This window comes from Ambystoma mexicanum, chromosome 6p (assembly GCF_040938575.1).
Source record: "Ambystoma mexicanum isolate Mex_15411 chromosome 6p, UKY_AmexF1_1, whole genome shotgun sequence".
In the NCBI taxonomy this organism is placed as follows: Eukaryota; Metazoa; Chordata; class Amphibia; order Caudata; family Ambystomatidae; genus Ambystoma; species Ambystoma mexicanum.
The window spans coordinates 1031356515-1031376717 of NC_090935.1; the positions used below are offsets into that span (position 1 = coordinate 1031356515).

The window sequence follows — 20203 nt, forward strand, 5'->3', positions numbered from 1 at the left end:
TTTCTGGGACGTCAATGGTTTAATCGCATATTGCAAAACCGGTTGGGCTTCTGGTGCTCGGTGAAAATCGGGCCATTTCGTTCGGAGCACCCTGTTCCTATAATACATTAATGGTGTCACTGCTATCCATTCCCCTCTTGTTCGCAGCGTTTCCCAGGGTATAAAGTTCCTGTCTTGTACCAAATCTCCTAGTGTTCGTACCCCCAGCTCTTTCAGGTGGACCTGAAATTATCTCTTGTATATGAGTGGTATGCCGTATATATAGTACAGTGGGAGGTCTGGGGAGTTGGTTGTCGCTGCGCCAGTCAATTGTGCTTTACGTTCCCAGGCTCTGCATGTCACTATTGTGGGTTGGACCGCTTTCCTTGGTATCTGTGGTCTTGTGCCCCATAGTATTCCCACTGTCATCCGGAGACGTAGTCTCCCTAGCTAGGGTGGAGTGTGGGTAGTCTGGGGTGTAGGGTCCCCATCCTGCTATATATTGCAACTGTGCTGTCAAGTACTATAAATGTAATACTGGATATTCCAAGCTGCCCTGTTCATATGGCCTTACCAGAGTATTATAGAATATCCTTGCGTGTTTTCCCGCCCATGCCAATCTTAACATTGGGCTTTTTGTTCGTGTCCAGAGGTTTTGAGGAGGCCAGATGGGTACATTTATTAAAGGTATGAAATAATTTGGGGAGAATTACCATTTTGGCAAAAGATATACGTGCTGCCTGGGACATGAGGAGATGTATCCATGACTCTACTTTATGTTCTAGTATATCTACTGTCTTCATGTAGTTACCAGAGACTCCCCACATCCGTAGTCACCATCACTCCTAAATATCGGATTCCCTGGGGACACCATCGGAATTCCTGGCCTATGTCGGCTTGGGTCACGGATCAGGTCAGCGGTAGCATTTTGGATTTACTCCAATTCTGAGCCCCAAGAGTTCTCCAAATTTCCAACATTAATGGGGTAAGATTCAGTCTTGGGTGTTTAACATATAAGAGGTTATGGTCTGCATATAAGGATATGATATTGAACTGTTTCTGTAAACGCACTCCCCGTTGTTCCCTGATATGGCACGCCAGTGGTTCCATCGCCACGCCGAACAATATTGGGGAGAAAGGGCATCCTGGTGTGTCCCCTCTCGATGGATAGATTTATTCCGATGCTATCCCATTTGTATATACCGTCACCCTCGGGATGGTGTATAACAGTCTAATCCAATTGATACATTTCAACCCTAGGCCTGAGCATCGCAGCACCTCTAAGACGAAAGGCCATTCCACGGACACAAAAGCCTTTTCGGCGTCTAAAGCCGCTATCCCTATGGGGATCTCCAGGTCTATGTTGTGCATGAGTTCAAACACTCTCCGCAAGTTGTGTTTTGTGGATCTGTTTGGTATGAAGCCGGCCTGGTCAGGGGGACCAATGCTTCCATATGTGGAAGCAGTCTCTCTGCTAATATTTTCGCAAGAATTTTATTTTCAATATTAATCAATGATGGCGGTCTATATCATGTACATTTCTGGGGGACTTTCTCGGGTTTCAGTAATGCAGTAATCCATTCCGTCCTCATGGATTCTGGGAGGGTGCCAGTCGCAAGTTCGCTTTTCATACATGTCCCATAGGCTGGCGAGTAGGATATCAACATATGCCTTGTAGCATTTGGCAGTTATGCCATTATTGCCAAGTGTTTTGCCATTTGGAAGGGACAGAATCACCTTACGGATCTCCTCCTCTGTTATCAACCTATTCAGTTGCCCCCCCTCACACCCCCCCCGCTCCAGGTCTAGCCACCCTAGTGCTACTTCATCTAGGTATCCCATCATCGCGCCATGCCTGACCGTGGAGTGGGAAGAGTAGCTGGTCATAGTACCCCCGAAACACTGAGATAATTCCGGCCAGGTCCCGAACGAGTTGGCCCGCGGGGTCCTCTATTGCCATAATGGGGGTTAATTGTCTTTCTTGTTTTATGGCCCATGTGAGCATTCTGATTGGCCGGTCATCCTCTCCGTACCTGACGGCTCCTATCGGGTCACCCATGAACCTGTCCTCCCTATTCGTGAGTTGACCAAGTTCTTCCCTTCGTTTCCTTAGGGAGTCTAGAATTGCCTCTGAGTCCTCGATACCTTGTTGGTTTTCTAGGCTCCTAATAGATCCCTCAAGTTTGCGAACTGACCCCCTCAGGGCCTTCAGCACCCCCTCCCTCCTTGGAAATGAAACAGCCTCTCATCTACCCTAAAGGCCTCCCAAATGATGTCCGGGTCTGGACCAGAGTCTACATTAGCATCGAAATATGTCTGAATGTCTTGTTTTATTTCCTTGCGGAATGCCCCATCTTCCAAAACGGCAGCTCTGAACCTCCACTGCAACTGTCGTGGGCCCGTCGGGCCAGTCAGGCGTGCCAGGATGGGGAGTGGTCAGATAGGGTGTGGAGTAGTATTGTTGCCTCTATTACACTTCTCACCAGGGTGGAGGTGGTCATTATGTAGTCTATTTGGGACGAGGTCCCATGGAGGCTAGAGAAGTATATATTCTCCTCATGAGTATGCTCTCCTCTGCATATGTCATGCAAGTCGTGGTGGTGTGCTATGACTGTAACACAAAAAAAACCCCAAGGGGGAAAAAAAGTTCACATGGAAGAGTACTATATTAATTTGAGTACCCAATAATGGAAATAGAGGCGAAGAAGTGAAGGGAGCCCAATCATGATAAATTCACATTTTCATTTTTAGTTTATTACCATTATAAAATTGCATAATATACAAACATCAAAACAACAATAAAATAGATGAATTAATTTTAATATAAAATACTTGTCAAATCTAATGCCTTAAAACATTCAATCGCAATTTGATTACCACAATTCATAACCTCGTATTACTCAAGGTAAAGCATCACTGTCTCATTTTCAAATTTCATTCGAATAGTGGAGATGCTGTAGAAAAAATGAATGGTTGACAATAGAAAAAACTGCCAAATGCAACCAAGTGCTAAGTGCCAAATTGTTAACAATGGAATAAAGTGCTAAATGCAAAAAAGTGCTAGGTGCCTACTGTGCATACATGATCTTCAAATATCATAACAGTTTCGGCGAAATCAACCTATCTGGCTCAATTAAACGAGCCAGTAGTCGCCTTCTTCAGGGCGCACTAAATATTGCAAATATAAACCTGGAACATACTAATGCTTGAATTTTTTTCACTCAGTAGTTCTCATAGGTAAAACTTTGTACAATTCAAGAGGGCTTGATTGTAGATCTGAAGGTCTGTTCGAGACGTTAGCCCTTAATGAAACACATTAAAACGGACAAAAAAGAAAAAACAAAGAAACTTTAAGTTTAAGATACAGAATATAATGAGTGAGCATCCTAATATTCAACGCCTCCAACCATAGAAATGAAACCTGGGGATATATATATATTCACCTAAGTTGGTCCAAATATGGTGCCGAAAATTGTATTTGTTTCGATCTGCCACCCGAACAGGACTGAAGATGAAAGTAAATTTACATCTAAAAAGACAAAAATATGAAGCTTAGTGAGATATCACAAGATTATCTCAAACTTCAAATGCTAAACCCCAGTATCCCCTGTCTCCACAGGGAGTAGATCGCTATATTGCCCCTTCTATTACCAACCTTAAAATGTTGAATGTTTCAAACTCGGGTCAAAACAGCATTGGACTAAATTGTAGATAAAGATAGAAAATATTCCAAATCTGTGGATCTTAGACGGTGTAGGGTCAAGCCGGAAGGAGAGACCAACAGTTGCAGGACCGTGGGTGAAGAACCCTAAAGGAAAGGTATAGAACAAATTTGCATTTTAATAGTTGCAAATCATTAAGTGCATCGATTACAAGAACATTTTGGGATGAAAAACAAGCTGCATCAGAATTAAATAGATTCTGACAGATGAGTAACCTCCGAGCCTCTAAGAAACTAGAATAATAGAATTAGAATGTTAAGATTAATTTCAAATTCATCGGAGGAGATGGACTGCTGCTTGAGTCAGGCAAATGCCACTTACACAAGCCTGTCCTTATTTGTCATACTGCAACCGACAATTCCTGACCTCTCGTGCGCCCATTTCCAACCAGTATAGTAATGTCGAAGTTCTAACCTAGAGCAGCTTTCTCTCTTGATTTTAAAACAGCCGGCGTAGATTTGCGCCGTCCGATATAGCCTCCGCGGCTAAGTATATTAATACACGCGGAACTAGGGACGTTAATAGAAATACATGTATGCCCTATGTCCCATCGAAACTGCAAGGAGGACTAAGTTCGGCTTGCGAAAGGGAAAGTCAACGAGTGTATGAAGAAATAACAAAGTTCTCACCCGGAACGAGCCTTCTCTCTCGTCTCGAAAAGCAGCCGACTGGAATGCACGCCGTCCGGTGTAACATCCGCGGCTGTGTTTATAAGTACTCGCGGGACTAAAAACAGTAATAGGACTACATGTGAGCCCTTTGTCCCATTGAAACTAAAAAAGGACTAAGTACGGCTTCACAAAGGAAAGAACCAACGAGTATGTGCTAACAAATGTAGCATACTTGGAATAAGCCAATAATATTACATATAGGGCCATATTTAAACGACCGGCGTAAAAGCATGCCATTAAGTGTTATAACCGCGGCTATGTTCATAGATACACGCCGAAAAAGACCGTAATCAAAGTGAGACTACGTACGTCAGTTCTGTGTCCCATCAATGCTAAGAAGGGACTTAATATCTAAATTGCAGGGACAAAGGCAGCCGAGTGCATGTCAGCAAGGTTTGCTTATATGGATGTATTAAAAAATCATGAGCAAAACCGGATAAGAAAACTTTGTTTATATGCGTGTTAAGGTATACAATGGAGCCATTCTTCTTGGCGATTTAATCCTGTCTCATAGCTATTGGTGTTGTACATCCACCATTGCTCCCTTTGCGCCAAACGGGCTGCTGTGTGGTTAACATCAGTGCCATAGACTTTTTCCAAAACGCACCATTTCAAACTGTTCGGGTCATGATTATTTTTAAAAAAATGAGACACTAAAGGGGCAGACACAATTTTATTTCGAATTTTGGATTTATGTTCACCAATTCTAGTTTTAATAGGCCTAGATGTTCTGCCAATGTACGTTAGGGCGCAAGGACAGATTATTACGTAAATCACGTTTTTAGTGTTGCACGTGGTATGATGGTTAAGATTCCAATTCTTGCCATTGATCCCTACAAAGGTTCCAGTAATTGTAGAAGCACATTGGTTGCAAAAACCGCATGGAAAATGACCTTGAATGGGTTTAATGCCCCACAGTCCTGTCACCGTGTTTGATTTAGGTCCAGTACTCAACCTGTCAGCTTTAGTGAGCCAACTTTTAAGGTTCTTGCCTTTCTTAAATGCAAAAATAGGTTTTGCAAGTTCTGGATTATTTAATTGGAGCAAGTGCCAATGTTTCATAATGCTTTGTTTGATCTTATGGTGAAAGGTGTTGAAAGTCATGGCACACACTAACCGCTCCTTAGTGATGTCTTCCCGAGAATGTTTCTCGAGGAGGACATCACGATGTTGAGATCTAGCTCTTTTTCGAGCTTGACGAAGTAAATATTTTGGGTAGCCTCGCTGATGCAGTCTATCTTCAATAATGTTCGCCTGAGTCTTGTAATCTTCAACTTTGGTACAGTTTCGTCTAGCCCTAAGGAACTGACTGTAAGGAATGCTCTTACGCAATGATTCAGGGTGGAAACTATCGAATCTTAAAATAGTATTCCGATCAGTTTCTTTTCGATACAAGTCAACGGTAATGTAGCCCTCAGAATTCTTGATTAGCAAGTCCAAGAATGGCAAAGAGGTGCTATTGGCTGACATAGTAAATTTAAGGTTCGTGTCCATCGCATTTAGCCATGGAAGAAATAAAAGGTGGTCTGCCTTTGTTTTGTCCCAGATTATGATTATATCATCGATATAACGTTTATACAATTGTGCGGCCCGGGGTAGGGTGAGCTTTGTTTTCGAAGATCTGTCATATTCCAATGTGAGGGCCATATTGAAGTCCCCGACCCAAACTGCGGCATGCCCCGGGAAAGCCTGTCTGTGTGTGGCGTACTTGTGGAAGAATCGGTGTTCGGCAGGAGTTTCAGCCCCCAAATTTTTCCGACTAGGATTATGCACCTGCCTTCCTTGTCATCTATCTGCTCATGCAGCCTGAAATCCAGGGAGTTGTGCATGTAAATTGCGACCTCCCCCTCACGAGTGGGTAGTGTATGAAGAGCCATTTCGAAGGGTTTGTGTCCTCCGACATATTCCACATCTATGACAGTAATCGCCACAGCTGTGCTGCTTTTGAACATTTTTGGCGTCGATGTCGATACGCACCTTCGCGGGCCACCTTCGACGACTGACGTCACCCGATGTTATATGTAGGACGCATGATGCCCGTAGCCTCGGTTCCGTTTTTTCTGTGAACGTTTTCGCTTCGGAATCTCGGCGCGCCTCGGTTCTTCTACCTGTTGAATCGGTTCTTTTTTCTTGGTTTCTTGTTCAAATTATGTCTTCTTCGTCTACCGTGAGGTAGTGCTTCAAGAAGTGCTGCGGCTGCGGTTTGAAGATGTCGTGCGGGCCCATAAGCAACGTCTGCCTGTGGTGAGTCGGCGAGGACCCCACTCCTGATGACTGCGTCGAATACCAGTCTTTAACGTCAAAGTACTTGCGGGAGCGAAAGAAGCAGCTTTCTGTAGGTAGGGTTTCCAAACCCTGTAAATCCAAATCCGCTGGGAGTTTCGACCGACGATTCGAGGGGCGACTCTCTGCGTCGGCGTAAGTCCAGAGGATCTCGGTCCCAGAGTGGTTCCCGCCATTCCTCTGCCTCTTCTAGGCACTCGCGGAAGCGCCATCACCGGTCGCCTTCCCGTCCTCGTCCGAGGACTCCGCCAGACAGTGGGTAGCTTGTCCCAACAAGAATTCATCTCCGACGGAATGGGACCCATTTTGCAAGGAGATGATGGTGATTTTTGAATAGCAGGGCTCCGTTCCATCCGTGCCTTCGAAAGAAGCCGGCAGGGAACACGCTAGGGCCGCCGCTCGCACGCCTTTGGGCTCCGGCTGTCGGCGCGGTCATCGGGAGCCTTCTAGGTCCCGATCGGACAAGGTCGATCGCTCTAGACATGCCCGTTCCAGGTCCCGGTCCTCGATGCCATCGAGACCGTCGGATCCTGTGAGGTCTTGTAAGAAGGCGTTGACGCCATCGGTGCCATGTCCGTCGAGGGACTCTTTCGAGGCTACGCCTCCGAGGAAGTCATCGACACCATTGGCGCCGAGGCCATCGAAGGACACGCTTGGGGCTCTGACCTCGAGGCCTGTGTCGAAGCCGTCGACGCCCTCAACACCTTTTGTGGAGGCTTTACCGAAGGTACCCCGTGCATCGGTGGAAACTACAACCAAGGCCCTGAAGAAGTCGGTGAGGCCTGTTTTTGAACCTTTTTCTGTCTGTGCCCTCATCAAGGGATTTATTCCAGCCTCTGGATTACATCTGAGGTGGATTTATTCCAGCCTCTGGATTGCATCTCTGAGGTGGATGGAGTCCCCTTCATCAGATTGCCTGTGACGGCCCACCACAGAAGATCCTGGGCGATGATGGTTTGGTTCCTGATGAGGTTCCTCAGCAACCATATTCCCCCCCGTTCCCCCCCAAAACCCTCCCTAGATCGTTATAGCTCCCTCGCTCGGTACGCTTGGTTGCCCCAACTATTTCAGAGAAATATCAACACATACACACTGCAAGAAATCACAAGAAACGAACCTTTGATCACTGCCCCTGACACCAAAAGCTATCTTTGGGACTGCATGGCTATGCCTGTGATGCTATTGTGTCAAAGGTCACACCATCGCTTTTGAATGTACTGCTTTGGGTGATGGTGTTGACTTTTGGCTCGCCGGCCCAACGGGTGATAAAATGTTAATGCTTCGGCCCCACATTCAAAAAGGTTGGACAAGCCTGCAGTAGAGCAAATTAACTTACACACACACACATATATATATATATATATATATATATATATATATATATTAATTTTTGAAGAAATGCAGAAGAATGGTAAAGTAGTATCCCTCTGACGCTCTTTCAGAGCAGAGGAAATGCGTCACCGAGTGCCGAAGGAGAGAGAAGTGGATCTGTGTGCAGCTCCCCCTTCTGGCAGCGAGGACGCGGCCTGCCCCTAAGGTTCCGGTAGGCCATGCGAGCCCCTGAGCATGTCTCACTTGGTGAAAACCGTGCAGAGAAATGGAACCGGTGCTTCGCTCGAGCCCACATGGAGGGGAGACTAATGATATGCTCGTGGCCATAGTTCAGTTGGTCAAGGACTTCTGGGAAATGGAGTTTGGGAAAGATACAAGTTGCTTTTTTTGGTTAAATTGAAACTTTTTATCTTTCGAGGATTTCAGCAACTAATCAAGTCTTTTTTTCTGGGAACTGTTGCTTTGCTAAGATCTTTCTGCTTCTATGTTTAATGTTAATTAAAAGAAACCAAAGCCTAATGCTCCCCTCCGATCTTGACATAGAATTTGGCATGAGTGACCGATGACAAACATGACTGAAGACTATTATAGATACTGCATGTAGCCTGAGCAGGAGCTTGGTAGTACAAGCTAACAAAACAATATCGGATGTAAGAAGGTAGACGGTGTTGTGAAGAGAGAACGGTATTAAATTATCTTGGTGTATAAGTAACAAAGTCGAGTCTGGTTCAAATTGCCCATTTGTAAGCATTTCCTCCACCTTCTTTGACCGTTGTGCCTTAATCTCTCCCACAGGGCTGCTTGCAACTGGTTTCCCTTTTCTTACTTGAGTGCTTCTCCCAAAGAGATTCGAAGAATCTTGTGCTGGATACATGTTTTTTATGTGAGAGTTGAATAAATGTATTGATTTCAGACTGCGGTCTAGATAATTTTGAAAGTAACAGGAGGAGGGACATTTTTGGCGTCTGAAGCGTATGTAGTGAATTTAATGATTTATAAAGGAAGAGAAAAAGAAATTTCTTCAGTGTTTTAGTTAGTGTGCAGATGAGGTCCTGTTCACTCGAATGGGTCAGGTGGAGGCCTTTTTTTTTTTTTTTTTTTTTTAGTAAATGAAGAAAATGGATCTGAACATGAACGACTGTTCTGGGATTGGTCCAGGAAGCAGAGGACAGTGAGCATCTAGAGTAACACAGAAGGGCCATAACCCCCTCCCCTGATTACAGAAGAGTTAGTGCCTATAGACACAAACCATGGCTGCCAGTGCCGGATTACCAATGAAGAAAAGTTGGCACCGGCCTATGGGCCCACTCCTTTTAGAGACCCTGTGACAACGGATCGAAAATAATGTTGATTTGATCTTGAAAGAACATTACAATCAAGCTTTCGTAAAGTGTACCCATTAATAACTTGAAGTACATAAACCAGAGAGACATGATTTGCATAAATGTCTCTTAAAAACTCACCTGGCAGCTGTTTGTAAAAAAATCGGTTGCAAACTACGTACGTCTAATGTACAGTTGTGATGGTCATCTCCATCTAGCGGCCGATGTGCACGCTACTTAGTTCATTGTTATGGGAAACAAAGCTTTCTGTGAGTTAGTGTGTCATGAGTTCCCACCAATTAAAAACGTATTGCGAGGTCCCCCCCACGCCTCCCTCTTGAAATTTCGACTGCCTAGGGGCCTCTACAGGGTTTAATCTGGCACTGATGGCTGCAGAACACGTTTGTTTGATTTATTTTATTTTTTCCTCACACAGTTCACTTTTTAGATTCAGTTGCGCCCCAAAATGTCAATTTTGCTTTAACATTAACTTTGAAACGCTTTTTGGAGTGTTTGTTTTGATGCAGTACAAACATTTTAAGAAGTGCCAAACTTGTTGCACATTTGATACATTTTGAAAGGGCTTGGTCCTGACAAGATCAGACCCTTTGATAACCTGGTTTCACACACCATATTTGCGGCATGTGCCTTAACTCGGTTACCTATTGATGCACATTCAGAAATTATACCAAAAATGTGACATCTCCTCGATTTTGTAGATTTTTATTCCAAATGTGGTTTGGAGATTTTTTGACATAGCACCAAACTATCTCCAATTAATAACACGGGACTTTTCAGGTGACTGATATTGTATTAGGAGTATCTTGTCACCAAAAGAATGTGATAGATTTGAAGGTTAACCACTGGCATTTCTCTCAGCAATGTTACATGTCCTAAATGCCTTTGTTTTTTAGTACGTCTTTGCCATTAAACTAGCATTTACAATGCCAATAGTTTTTTTTTTTTGTGTAAGCATGGGAAAAGGTACTTGCCAGGCACTACTGAAGTGTAATTAATTGGCCATTGATGGTAGCAGCTGAAAAATGGTGCGAGTACCTGGGCATCAATTAGCAGTGCCTGGCAAATGCTTAATACTTTGCCTATGTGTATTTTTTTTAACTGAGTGGTTGAAGGCAGACCTGGTTAAGCCATTTTTTTTACACCAATAGCGCGCTTACTGCTCCAATTAAGTCATTAACTCTCAGACTGCTTTGAAAAAACACTGACAGGCACTTGAGTGCAACACTTGATGGTAAGGCTTGATTAAAGCAAGCTCATAGTTCCAATGAGAAGGTGTTTTGGGCGGGGCAGGAAATGGGTGGGAATGGCCATTGGGATTAGTAAGGCCGTTGTCCAATGACCAAACGCCTACAAGCCTTGTGGCCGCCCTCACATTCCATTGCTCCCCTTCTGTAGTCTTAATGCAAGAGTTTGGCTTGTAGGTGGCACAAGCGCAACCTAACAGCCCAAATTAAAACAAGGACCTGCCAAAGCTAATCAGTCATGATACTGCTACCAGTGGCAGCAGACCATCTCGACCTGATCGAAAAACAAGCAACCCAGACATGTTTTGGCCTTTTTGGTCCTCCTTAGTGAGCTGCAGCTTGGTTATGTATGAGCATACCCTTTCACTTAGGGAGACAAACTATAAAACAATGTGATGGGTGGAAGGTTATGAATTAATACCTAACCACTGGCATTTTTGTGGGCAACCTTTCGAACCAGCATTTGTTCATCCCACCTGCAACATTGCAGAATGAGACCAACCGTATGCAAATCAGTCTTGGCATTGCCACCAATGGATGCAGTTCAGCCCAACCTTACAACCACAGACCTGTTTAAGCCAAACTATACTTCACTGATGAATCTCACTGAGGCTAAAAGATGTCTGGGGTTGCTTGGGGAGAACAAAACCGACAACCTTCTGAAAGATGTGAATAGAAATATATATTTTACTACTCGCCACAATTCAAGCAATTAACATGTTGTGATTGAATACATTGCTACCGTTTTAAAAAGTAAAATTCATGACATTGCAACTAACAGTTACTTGTTTCTTACGCGATGTTGCTGAAGAATGCAGCTCTCGACTCCTTGAATACCTATGGTGTTGGTACATGTGGGCCTAGAGGATTTTACGGCACATTTGGTAAGCACAATTTGATTTGTAAATCTTCCTAAGTGTTATGACCTTCAACATGTTGCTTTGATTTTTCTTTAAAAACAATTCGTTATGTTTATAAAATGTATATAATGTAGGAATGTGTTCTTTATCCAGGTTGTCTACTTGAAATTATGTTGCCTGTCTTCTTTGAGTTGGCCACAAGAGGGCAGTCCACCCCTTTTTATTTGATCAATGTAATTTTGTTGGCAAACTGCGAAGCAGACTTTTCTACTTGAAGAACACACATACCCTGTAAGAAGTTGTAATGTCGAGGAAGGGTCTTGGTGATTTGCTATAATCCTATTTTGCATGCTAATTGGAATGAAAGGTGACTGACGCCTGTAGTTTCAGCAAAGTTGCAGAGGACTCACCGAAAGATCCTACAGCATTTGCCTCCGCCTCTTCGAAGGCTCTGCTCCTCCACGGTAAGAGCTGCCGATATCTGTATTTCGCCACGCCGGCGAAGGGCCACAGGCACAGGGCAGCTCCCCACCGCCTGTTCACGCAGGGCACTTAACAAAGCAATCTACTGCTACAATCAGGAAAGGCGGTAAGAGTTGAGAGCTTAGCCATCACTCTGCCCCTATTACATTACTACCACTAGAATTACACTGGTCTGCAGCTGCCATCTTGTTTAATCCTTGCTTCGCTCCTTAGCCATTGGGTTGCATTACTGTTCTGAAGCCGTCTTCTTGTTCAGTCCTTGCTGCATGCTTAAGTTAGCCGTTGTGTTGAACCTTGCTGCGCTATTTAGTTAGCCATTGGGTTGAATTAAACTGTCCTGAAGTTGCCATCTTGTCTGACCCTTGGTGCACTCCTTAGTTGGCCATTGTGTTCAACCTTGCTGCATTCTTTTAGTTAGCCATTGTGTTGCATTCCACTGTACCCTGAAGTCGCCATCTTGTTTGAACCTTGCTGCTTTCTTTAGTTAGCCATTGGATTGAACCTTGCTGCTTTTATGTAATGTCAATTTCATAGTTGAAGTTTGGTACATGTTTATAGTACACCCACTGTATTGAAGTTAGGTGCATAGCTAGAAGATAGTAATTGCTCCGAATCTAGTGCATATTCAGAGCATAGCCACTATTTGTGCTGCACTACAAAGTTAGCCAATGTATTGCATGTCGAAGAATGTTTGGGGGTAGCCAGTGTACTACCACCCCTGCTCCCCTTCTGCATACATCCCAAGTACCACACATGCCCTTAGGGCTAGCCAAACTAAACACGAAACGCACATCCAGCATGAACATAAAACAAATAATCCCAGACACAGGGCCTTACCCCTCCGGTTGCAAGTCAATGCGCACAATAAAAATTCACTTAAAATACCAACATGCACATTCGCCAATTTCTCCTGGTTCTGCAAGCATTAATAGAAGAACAGAACCTCTATCCTACCCCTCCTCCCTTAGTAACCCACCCTACCCTCTTAAAGAGACACTTGAGCGCCTGGAGACCATGTGGTGCAAGTCAACTTAACATAACAAAAAGATTGATGGGGCTAGCCTGTATGTCGTTGGATTGGGTATTTGAACCACATTTGCCGACATCTAGTGGAAGCTGCAGAGTATTAGTTTGTTTTTCGAAACTCGAAAATGGGCGTCGACACAGGGCGTGCTAGTAATACTATCCCTAGTGTGACGTCCACTGTACCCATGATCCCTCACGCGTCTAGGACCCTCAGATTGTTTTTTTCTGCCATACTGGTCGGAAGCATCCCGCAGAATTCCTGGCCTTAGCCACAATTTTGCAAAAATATCTTAATATTTCCCCATTTCTCCACCCCAACGTCGAGCCACTGAAGTTCGACACTCGACGCCGGCCCGGAGAAGGAATCAACCGTCGACAGCTGCACGACAGACTTGGGCCTCGGAAGGCCTCTGGCCTCGGCCCGGGCCTCGGCCCTGCAAGTAGGGAGAGTGGGGGGTGGCACATATTCTACACTTTTAATATATAGGTACATCTTCTATATATTCCTACAATCATTAGCCCGCTGCCACAAGGTGCATATGGAGGGTACCCCTTTCCAATTTTGCCCCAAGTGCAACTGCAAGTACCCTTGGGTTGACACATGCCACGTGCAACCTCTGCTTGCCGAGGGACCACCCAGAGGCGAACTGCAGAGCGTGTAGTAGGTTTAAACCGAAAACACTAAAGGACCGTTCGATCAAGCGTTGGGCCTACCACGCCAGGCGTCAAGAGGCCATGGCAGCGGAGGGCACCTTTAGCGATGGCAGCGACACCGTGCTTTCGGACGGCGAGGGCAACGTGGCGTCGAGAGACAGCCAAGCACAAGTCTCTGACCTCAGAAGGTCGTCCGGCAGGGCGGCTATGGGGAAAACACCCAGCGACACAAGCGCTACCCACACCACTTCCACCAAACATAAGTCTCACCGAGACTCGATGCGCACGTCGAGTTCTCGGAAAGAGGCACACAGAGAACGGTCCACCGAATCAGTGTCCTCTGGGCGTACTCGATCTAGATCGCCGCATGACTCCAGGCAGCCATCCACTGTTGCCAAGAGTGCCTCGCTCCCTAAGGTAAAGGAGGTTCGATCGTCGGAAGATGAAGCCGACCTCTATCCCCAGGCCGCATTCCAGGAGTCAGCGTCAGCAGACCGCTTAATGGCTGTTCCCGAGTCCCAACTTCCACACACTAGAGATGGGGACACTACCCCGAACCTCGACGCCAGACGTCGTAAGGCTCCGAAGGGGCGAATAAACAGGGAAAACACTCTTCCACCCACGGGGAGAGGGGAAAACAACAAAAGAAGCATTCTCTACCTTCTTCCACACCTCAGAAGCAGTCAGACAGGCAAAAACAGACAGACACGTCTCAGTCTTCTGTCATTTTAAAGACCCCTGCACAAACACATAGGTCCAGTCAGGACAAGACAGGGAAACTCTCCCAGGAAAGAGTCATTCCCAGCTCAAAGGAATGGTCTAGTGACGACATAGACAGAGTTATGTCTAGGATGTCGTCTTTGGCAGACTTCTATGCCAAGAATCCTGAACACTTCCTCTCATATACCCCTGACTTGGCTTCACCCTCAGGTTCTAGGGACCCGATACCCCCAAGTAAGAAGTCCCGGGTTGAAGCACCAACACGGTCTTCGGACCCTTTCTGTATACAGCCCTACTCTTACAGCCCTACTCTCAATATAATGAGGAACCACCCTTTATTGAGGATCCTGATTTGGGCATGTTGGGAGACCAATCTGGGACGGGCTACTATGGGGATGACGAGGATCAAGAGGAGGAAGAGGACGACCCAGAAACCTACAGGGTAGATTCCCCAGTAGACAAAGATCCCCCGGTTACCGACTCCCCTGTCGACAACCAACCTCTCTTGAATGAAGTTTTGTCCAGAGCGGCAGAACACTTCCACATTGACACCCAGGGAGCACAAGAAGAGAGGGACTTTGCCGAGGAATTGGTGGGAGAAAGGAGACCTGTTGCCCAGGCCATCCCTATCCTTAAATCAATACAAATGAGAATAGACCCTTCCCTTGTAAATCCCAACCTCACCAGGGCGGTAAACCCCAGGATTGAACAACTTTTCAGGGCAGCCCAATCAGACCCGCTGTACATAAGGGGGCAGCAGAAACCGGACTCCCTGGTAGTTAGAAACACCCGAAAGAGGGTGGGAACACCCCTGTCATCGTCCGAAGCTCCTCCCGACAAGGAGAGCAAGAAAATTTATGGCTTGGGTAGGAAAGTAGCCTCCACTTCCACCTACCAGGCAAGGATTGCCAACTCCATCACCCTACTGGCGAGTTACAACTGCCACCAGTGGGAAGAAGTTGCGGCACTCATAGACTCCGCCCCAGAACCCTTAAAGAGCCAATTGGCACGGGTTGCGTCCAACAGCCGTGTCCGGTTGCATCTTAAAGGCAACCTTTGATGCCGCGGATAACGCCGTCAGATTGATGGCAGAAAGCACTTTTATCTAAAGGCATACTTGGTTACGTCAATCTGGGTTCAAACCCGAAACCCAAGCATCGCTAATAGACAAACCGGTGGAGACGGATCTACTGTTTGGAAAGGCGGTAGAGGACGGGCTGAAAAATGCCAAGGATGAGTACGAGACTCTGAAATCCCTGGGCCAATTAACCAACAAATCCCCCAATCAGAGAGGGAATGGCAATTTTCGTCGCCCACATGGCCAAAATTCCCAGACAGGATCCAACTATCCCCAGGGGCAGGGTATACCATGGAACAACCAGCAGGCTACCCAGGGTTATGGCAGGGGCAATAAGAGAGGACGTGGCAAAGGTAGAGGCAGCCCTGGGAGAGGCGGAGGCACGCCTCCACCAAAACAGTGACATTCCGTTCAGGGTCTCTTCTCACACATCCCCAGTAGGGGGACGCATTACCAACTTCACCCAAGCTTGGGAAGGGATCACAGATGGGTGCTGTCCACATTGTCCACAGGATACTGCTTAGAACTGTTGGAGCGTCCCCGAAACCACCCTCCATGTCAAAAGGTACACTCATTAGACCACCAGAAGATCCTCCTCGAAGAGATCGCCAATCTTCTAACAAAGGACGCGATAGAACTCGTCCCGGGACACCAGGTAAACAAGGGTATTTATTCAACTTACTTCCTTGTGCCAAAAAAAGATCTGACAATGCGCCCAGTATTGGATTTACGGCCTGCAAACAAGTATGTCAAGCCCCAAAAATTTTGCACGACTACTCCAAGAGGTAATCCCCCTCCTAAAAAAGGGGGATTACATGGTAACATTGGACATGAAAGATGCCTATTTTCATATTTCCATAATCCCAGCGCACAGAAAGTACTTGCGCTTCAGCCAGCACTACCAGTTCAAAGTACTGCCCTTCAGAATAGCCTCGGCTCCAAGGGTATTCACCAAGGTACTGACGGTGGCGGCGGCACACCTATGCAGGGAGGCAATCCCAGTGTACCCTTAACTAGACGACTGGCTCATCACAGGGCAGACCCCAGTAATTTGCAGAACAAACATTCAAAGAACGATTGACCTCCTCTTCGAATTAGGTTTCTCCATAAACGGGAAGAAGTCCAGTCTGGTGCCAAGCACCTCCAAACAGTTCCTAGGAGCTGTCCTAAACACTCAAGAGGGGTTGGCCTTTCCATCAGAGGAAAGAATTCGGAATATAGTGCTGCAAATTCCACAATATCAGGCCGGTCGCCAGATAACGGTACTCAAAGCAATGCGTTTGCTGGGCATGATGGCGTCATGTATTTACCTGGTCCTCCACGCGCGCCTGCGCATGCGTCCCATGCAGGAATGGTTGGCAAAATAGTGGTCTCGGGCAAGTGGTCAGTGGGACGATCTAGTGGTCATTTCGCCAACACTTGTACAAAGCCTTCACTGGTGGAAACGAGAGAATCTGTCCAAAGGGAAACCCTTTTACGATCCTGACATACAGGCGGTAGTCACTTCAGACGCATGCCTGTCAGGGTGGGGAGCTCACCATCTCCACACAGCTCAGGGTCTCTGGTCTCACTCAGTGGCCAAGAATCATATCAACATGCTAGAGCTTCTGGCAGTATTCCGAGCGCTTCAATCGTTCGAGCCCTACCTGTTGAACCTGTCAGTGCAGATCCGGACGGACAGCACTACAGCCATGTTTTACCTGAACAAGCAGGGAGGGACTCGTTCGCCAAATCTGTCCAAGCTTGCCCCGAAAATTTGGATATGGGCACTCAGACGGAACATCTTCTTGTCATCTCAACTTGTTCCAGGGGATCTCAATTCTCTGGCGGACGCCTTGAGCAGAGACCCCCTCCCAGAGGAACACGAATGGTGTCTACACAGAGAAGTCGTAGAAGATATCTTCTCTCAGTGGGGTTTCCCCACTATAGACCTATTCGCCACAAGCGAAAACACAGTGCCCAGAATTCGCATCCAGGTTCCCCCAACCAGACTCCCAGGGGAACGCCCTGTGGATGAACTGGTGAGGGATGTTTGCGTACGCTTTTCCACCAACTCATCAGAAGGTGGTCAACAAGATGAACGGATAATCGATGACGCTCGTCCTAGTTGCTCCCATGTGGGCAAGACAACCGTGGATCCCACACTTACGCAGACTAGCGGTGTGTTGACCCATCAAACTCCTGGGCTGGTACAACCTACTGTCCCAGCACCAAGCTCAGAGTGCATCCTCAACCCAACTCAATGAACCTGGCAGCATGGCTCCTGAGGTCATAGAGTTTGGACATCTCAATTTACCGCAGAGATGTATGGACATCCTAAAAGAATCTAGGAAACCAAACACAAGGCGTTGCTACTTTGACAAATGGAAAAGATTTGTAATCTGGTGCCAGAGTAAGCAAATCAACCCAGTTGATTGCACTCCTTCCACAATTGTCACATACATGCTCCACCTGCTGGACGCACGGTTGGTTTTTAATTAACTGAAGGTACACCTGGCGGCTCTGTCAGCATACACTACCTCCCATAGCAAGGTGTCGTGGTGGAAAGTACCAGTAGTTAAAGCATTCATGGAAGGACTAAAGAGACTTCACCCTCCAGTTTCAAACCCACCACCAGGATGGGGCCTTAATGTGGTGCTAGCTAAACTCATGGGCCCCCCGTTCGAGCCCATGCATAAAAGCAGTCTCAAACACCTGAATTATAAGACAGCCTTCTTAGTAGCTATTGCATCTATAAGAAGGGTCAGTGAAATTCAGGCTCTGCCAGTGCAGGACCCTTTCTTTACGGTTCATAAAGATAAACTGGTTTTACGTACACACCCTAGGTTCTCACCTAAGTTTATTTCTAAATTCCACGTGAACCAGTCCATCGAGCTTCCGACTTTCTTCCAAGACCCACAAAGCTCGGCTGAAGTGAAACTACACCCCCTAGATGTGCGTAGGGCGGTCCTATACTATGTAAACAAAACCAGACCGCTAAGGAAAACATACCAACTGTTTGTCTCCGTAGCTACAGGCAGAGAGGGAGATCGCGTCTCTAAAGTTGCCATCTCTAAGTGGATTATTAACTGTATCCAGCTGTGTTACTCCCTTTCTGAAAAAACTCTCACGCCAAGAGCCCACTCTACAAGAGGCATTGGGGCCACCCTGGCTTTCATTGCAAATGTACCCCTTGACACCATTTGCAAAGCAGCTACTTGGAGCTCTATTCACACTTTTACTCAGCACTACTGCATTGACACCCATTCCAAGACAGATACTCAAGTGGTACAAACGGTTCTAATACATTTATTTGCTCATGACACTTCTCACATCCCACCTCCTTCTTCTAACACTGCTCGTTAATCTATGCACAGCATGTGATCTAAGCAGATTCCACAAGCCTCAGAAGGGATACATTACTCACCGTAATCGTATTTCTGAGTCAATGTCCCTTGACGGCCACCGTATCGGCGCCGACATCACCATGCCCATAAATAGCCACACGCTGCATCTGTTGCTCAGTTCCGTTTTTCTGCGCTTCGTGGGGCCTCGGAACGTCGTTGCTCAGTTCAGTCAGGATAACTCTATATCTACTCGAATAATACCTATTCGTTCTCGATGGCATCTTCATCGGAACCGACGACGCCGCGATCCGGCTTCAAGAAATGTCGAGACTGTGGTAAAAGAATTTCGATAACGGATCCACACAGGATCTGCTTGTGGTGCTTGGGAGCCGAGCACCATTGTTCGGAGTGTGAGGACTGCATGTCCATGACGGCGAAAGCCTTGAAGGAGGCAAGGGGAAGATCGAGAGGTAAGTCAGTCAAAACCTCCTAGAAGGTTTCTTCGGCTGAGTCGAGGCATTAGTTTCCTCGCCGTCGAAAACATTCCCATTCTAGATCTCAAAGTAGCTCCCACCATTCGTCGAGATCAAGACACTCAAAAAAGAGACGTTGAAGATCCCCTTCCTCATCGTCTTTTGTTTCCCCAGAAAGGGTCTCCTGTCCCACCATTTCAGAGGTCAGAGTACCCTGGACTATCTTCAATTCATGAAGAGGGGGAAGATTCTGACCAGGAAACGTTTGGGTTACAGAGGACCACACTGCCTATTTCAGAGGATTTCACCTCTGAGGAAAGAAGGCTGAAGGGCCTACAGGAGTCACTACATGAGGTAAGTGGGCTGGACACTTCCCCAGAAGTGGAATTTGTTAAGCCAGACCCAGGGGAACATGCCGAAACACCCTATAGAACCCTTATGGCAAGTATTGAATTTATGGGTTGGTCTGCGCCTTCCCCTGTTTTTCAACAGGATGACCTAACAGACATATTAGACAAAGGTCCACAGAAGGACCCCGTGGTCCCCTTCCATGCAGCCTTACAAAGAAAAATTACTTCTAATTGGGAAACTCCTGAAGTTATCCCTGCGGTCAATAAAAGATTGTCAGCCAAGTATAGGGTAGCGACTGCTGACCCTGAATACTTATCAAAGCACCCGACTCCAGAGAGCCTGGTGGTTCAAGTGGCAACTTCATCTAGCAGTAGGACCGCTTACGCTACTGTCCCACAGGATAGAGTTGACAAGAGGTACGATTCTATGGCGAAGAAAGTCTTCTCTGCTTGTAGTATGGCGTTGAAGTCCATCAACGCCACCTGTACGCTCGCCAGGTTCAGTCACACACTGTGGGAGTGTGCTTCATCAGCAGCTGACTGCATACCCGAAGGAGAGGAAAAGGAAGCCTTCCTTAACATTATTAAAGATGGCAAAGATGCCATATGCGAATCACTTCAAACTGGCATCGATTCCGCTGACAGTATCAGCAGGGCCA

At 46.4% G+C, this 20203-nt stretch overlaps 1 protein-coding gene across 1 annotated transcript in view; it reads left to right on the forward strand.

Moving 5' to 3' along the window:
- The window catches only part of SPTLC1 (serine palmitoyltransferase long chain base subunit 1), a 1178456-nt gene that overhangs the window by 261272 nt on the left and 896981 nt on the right, over nt 1-20203 (forward strand). The window contains exon 5 of the mRNA XM_069625635.1: nt 11386-11458. Within this exon, the coding sequence (XP_069481736.1) occupies nt 11386-11458 (73 nt within the window). The remainder of the gene's footprint in view (nt 1-11385; nt 11459-20203) is intronic.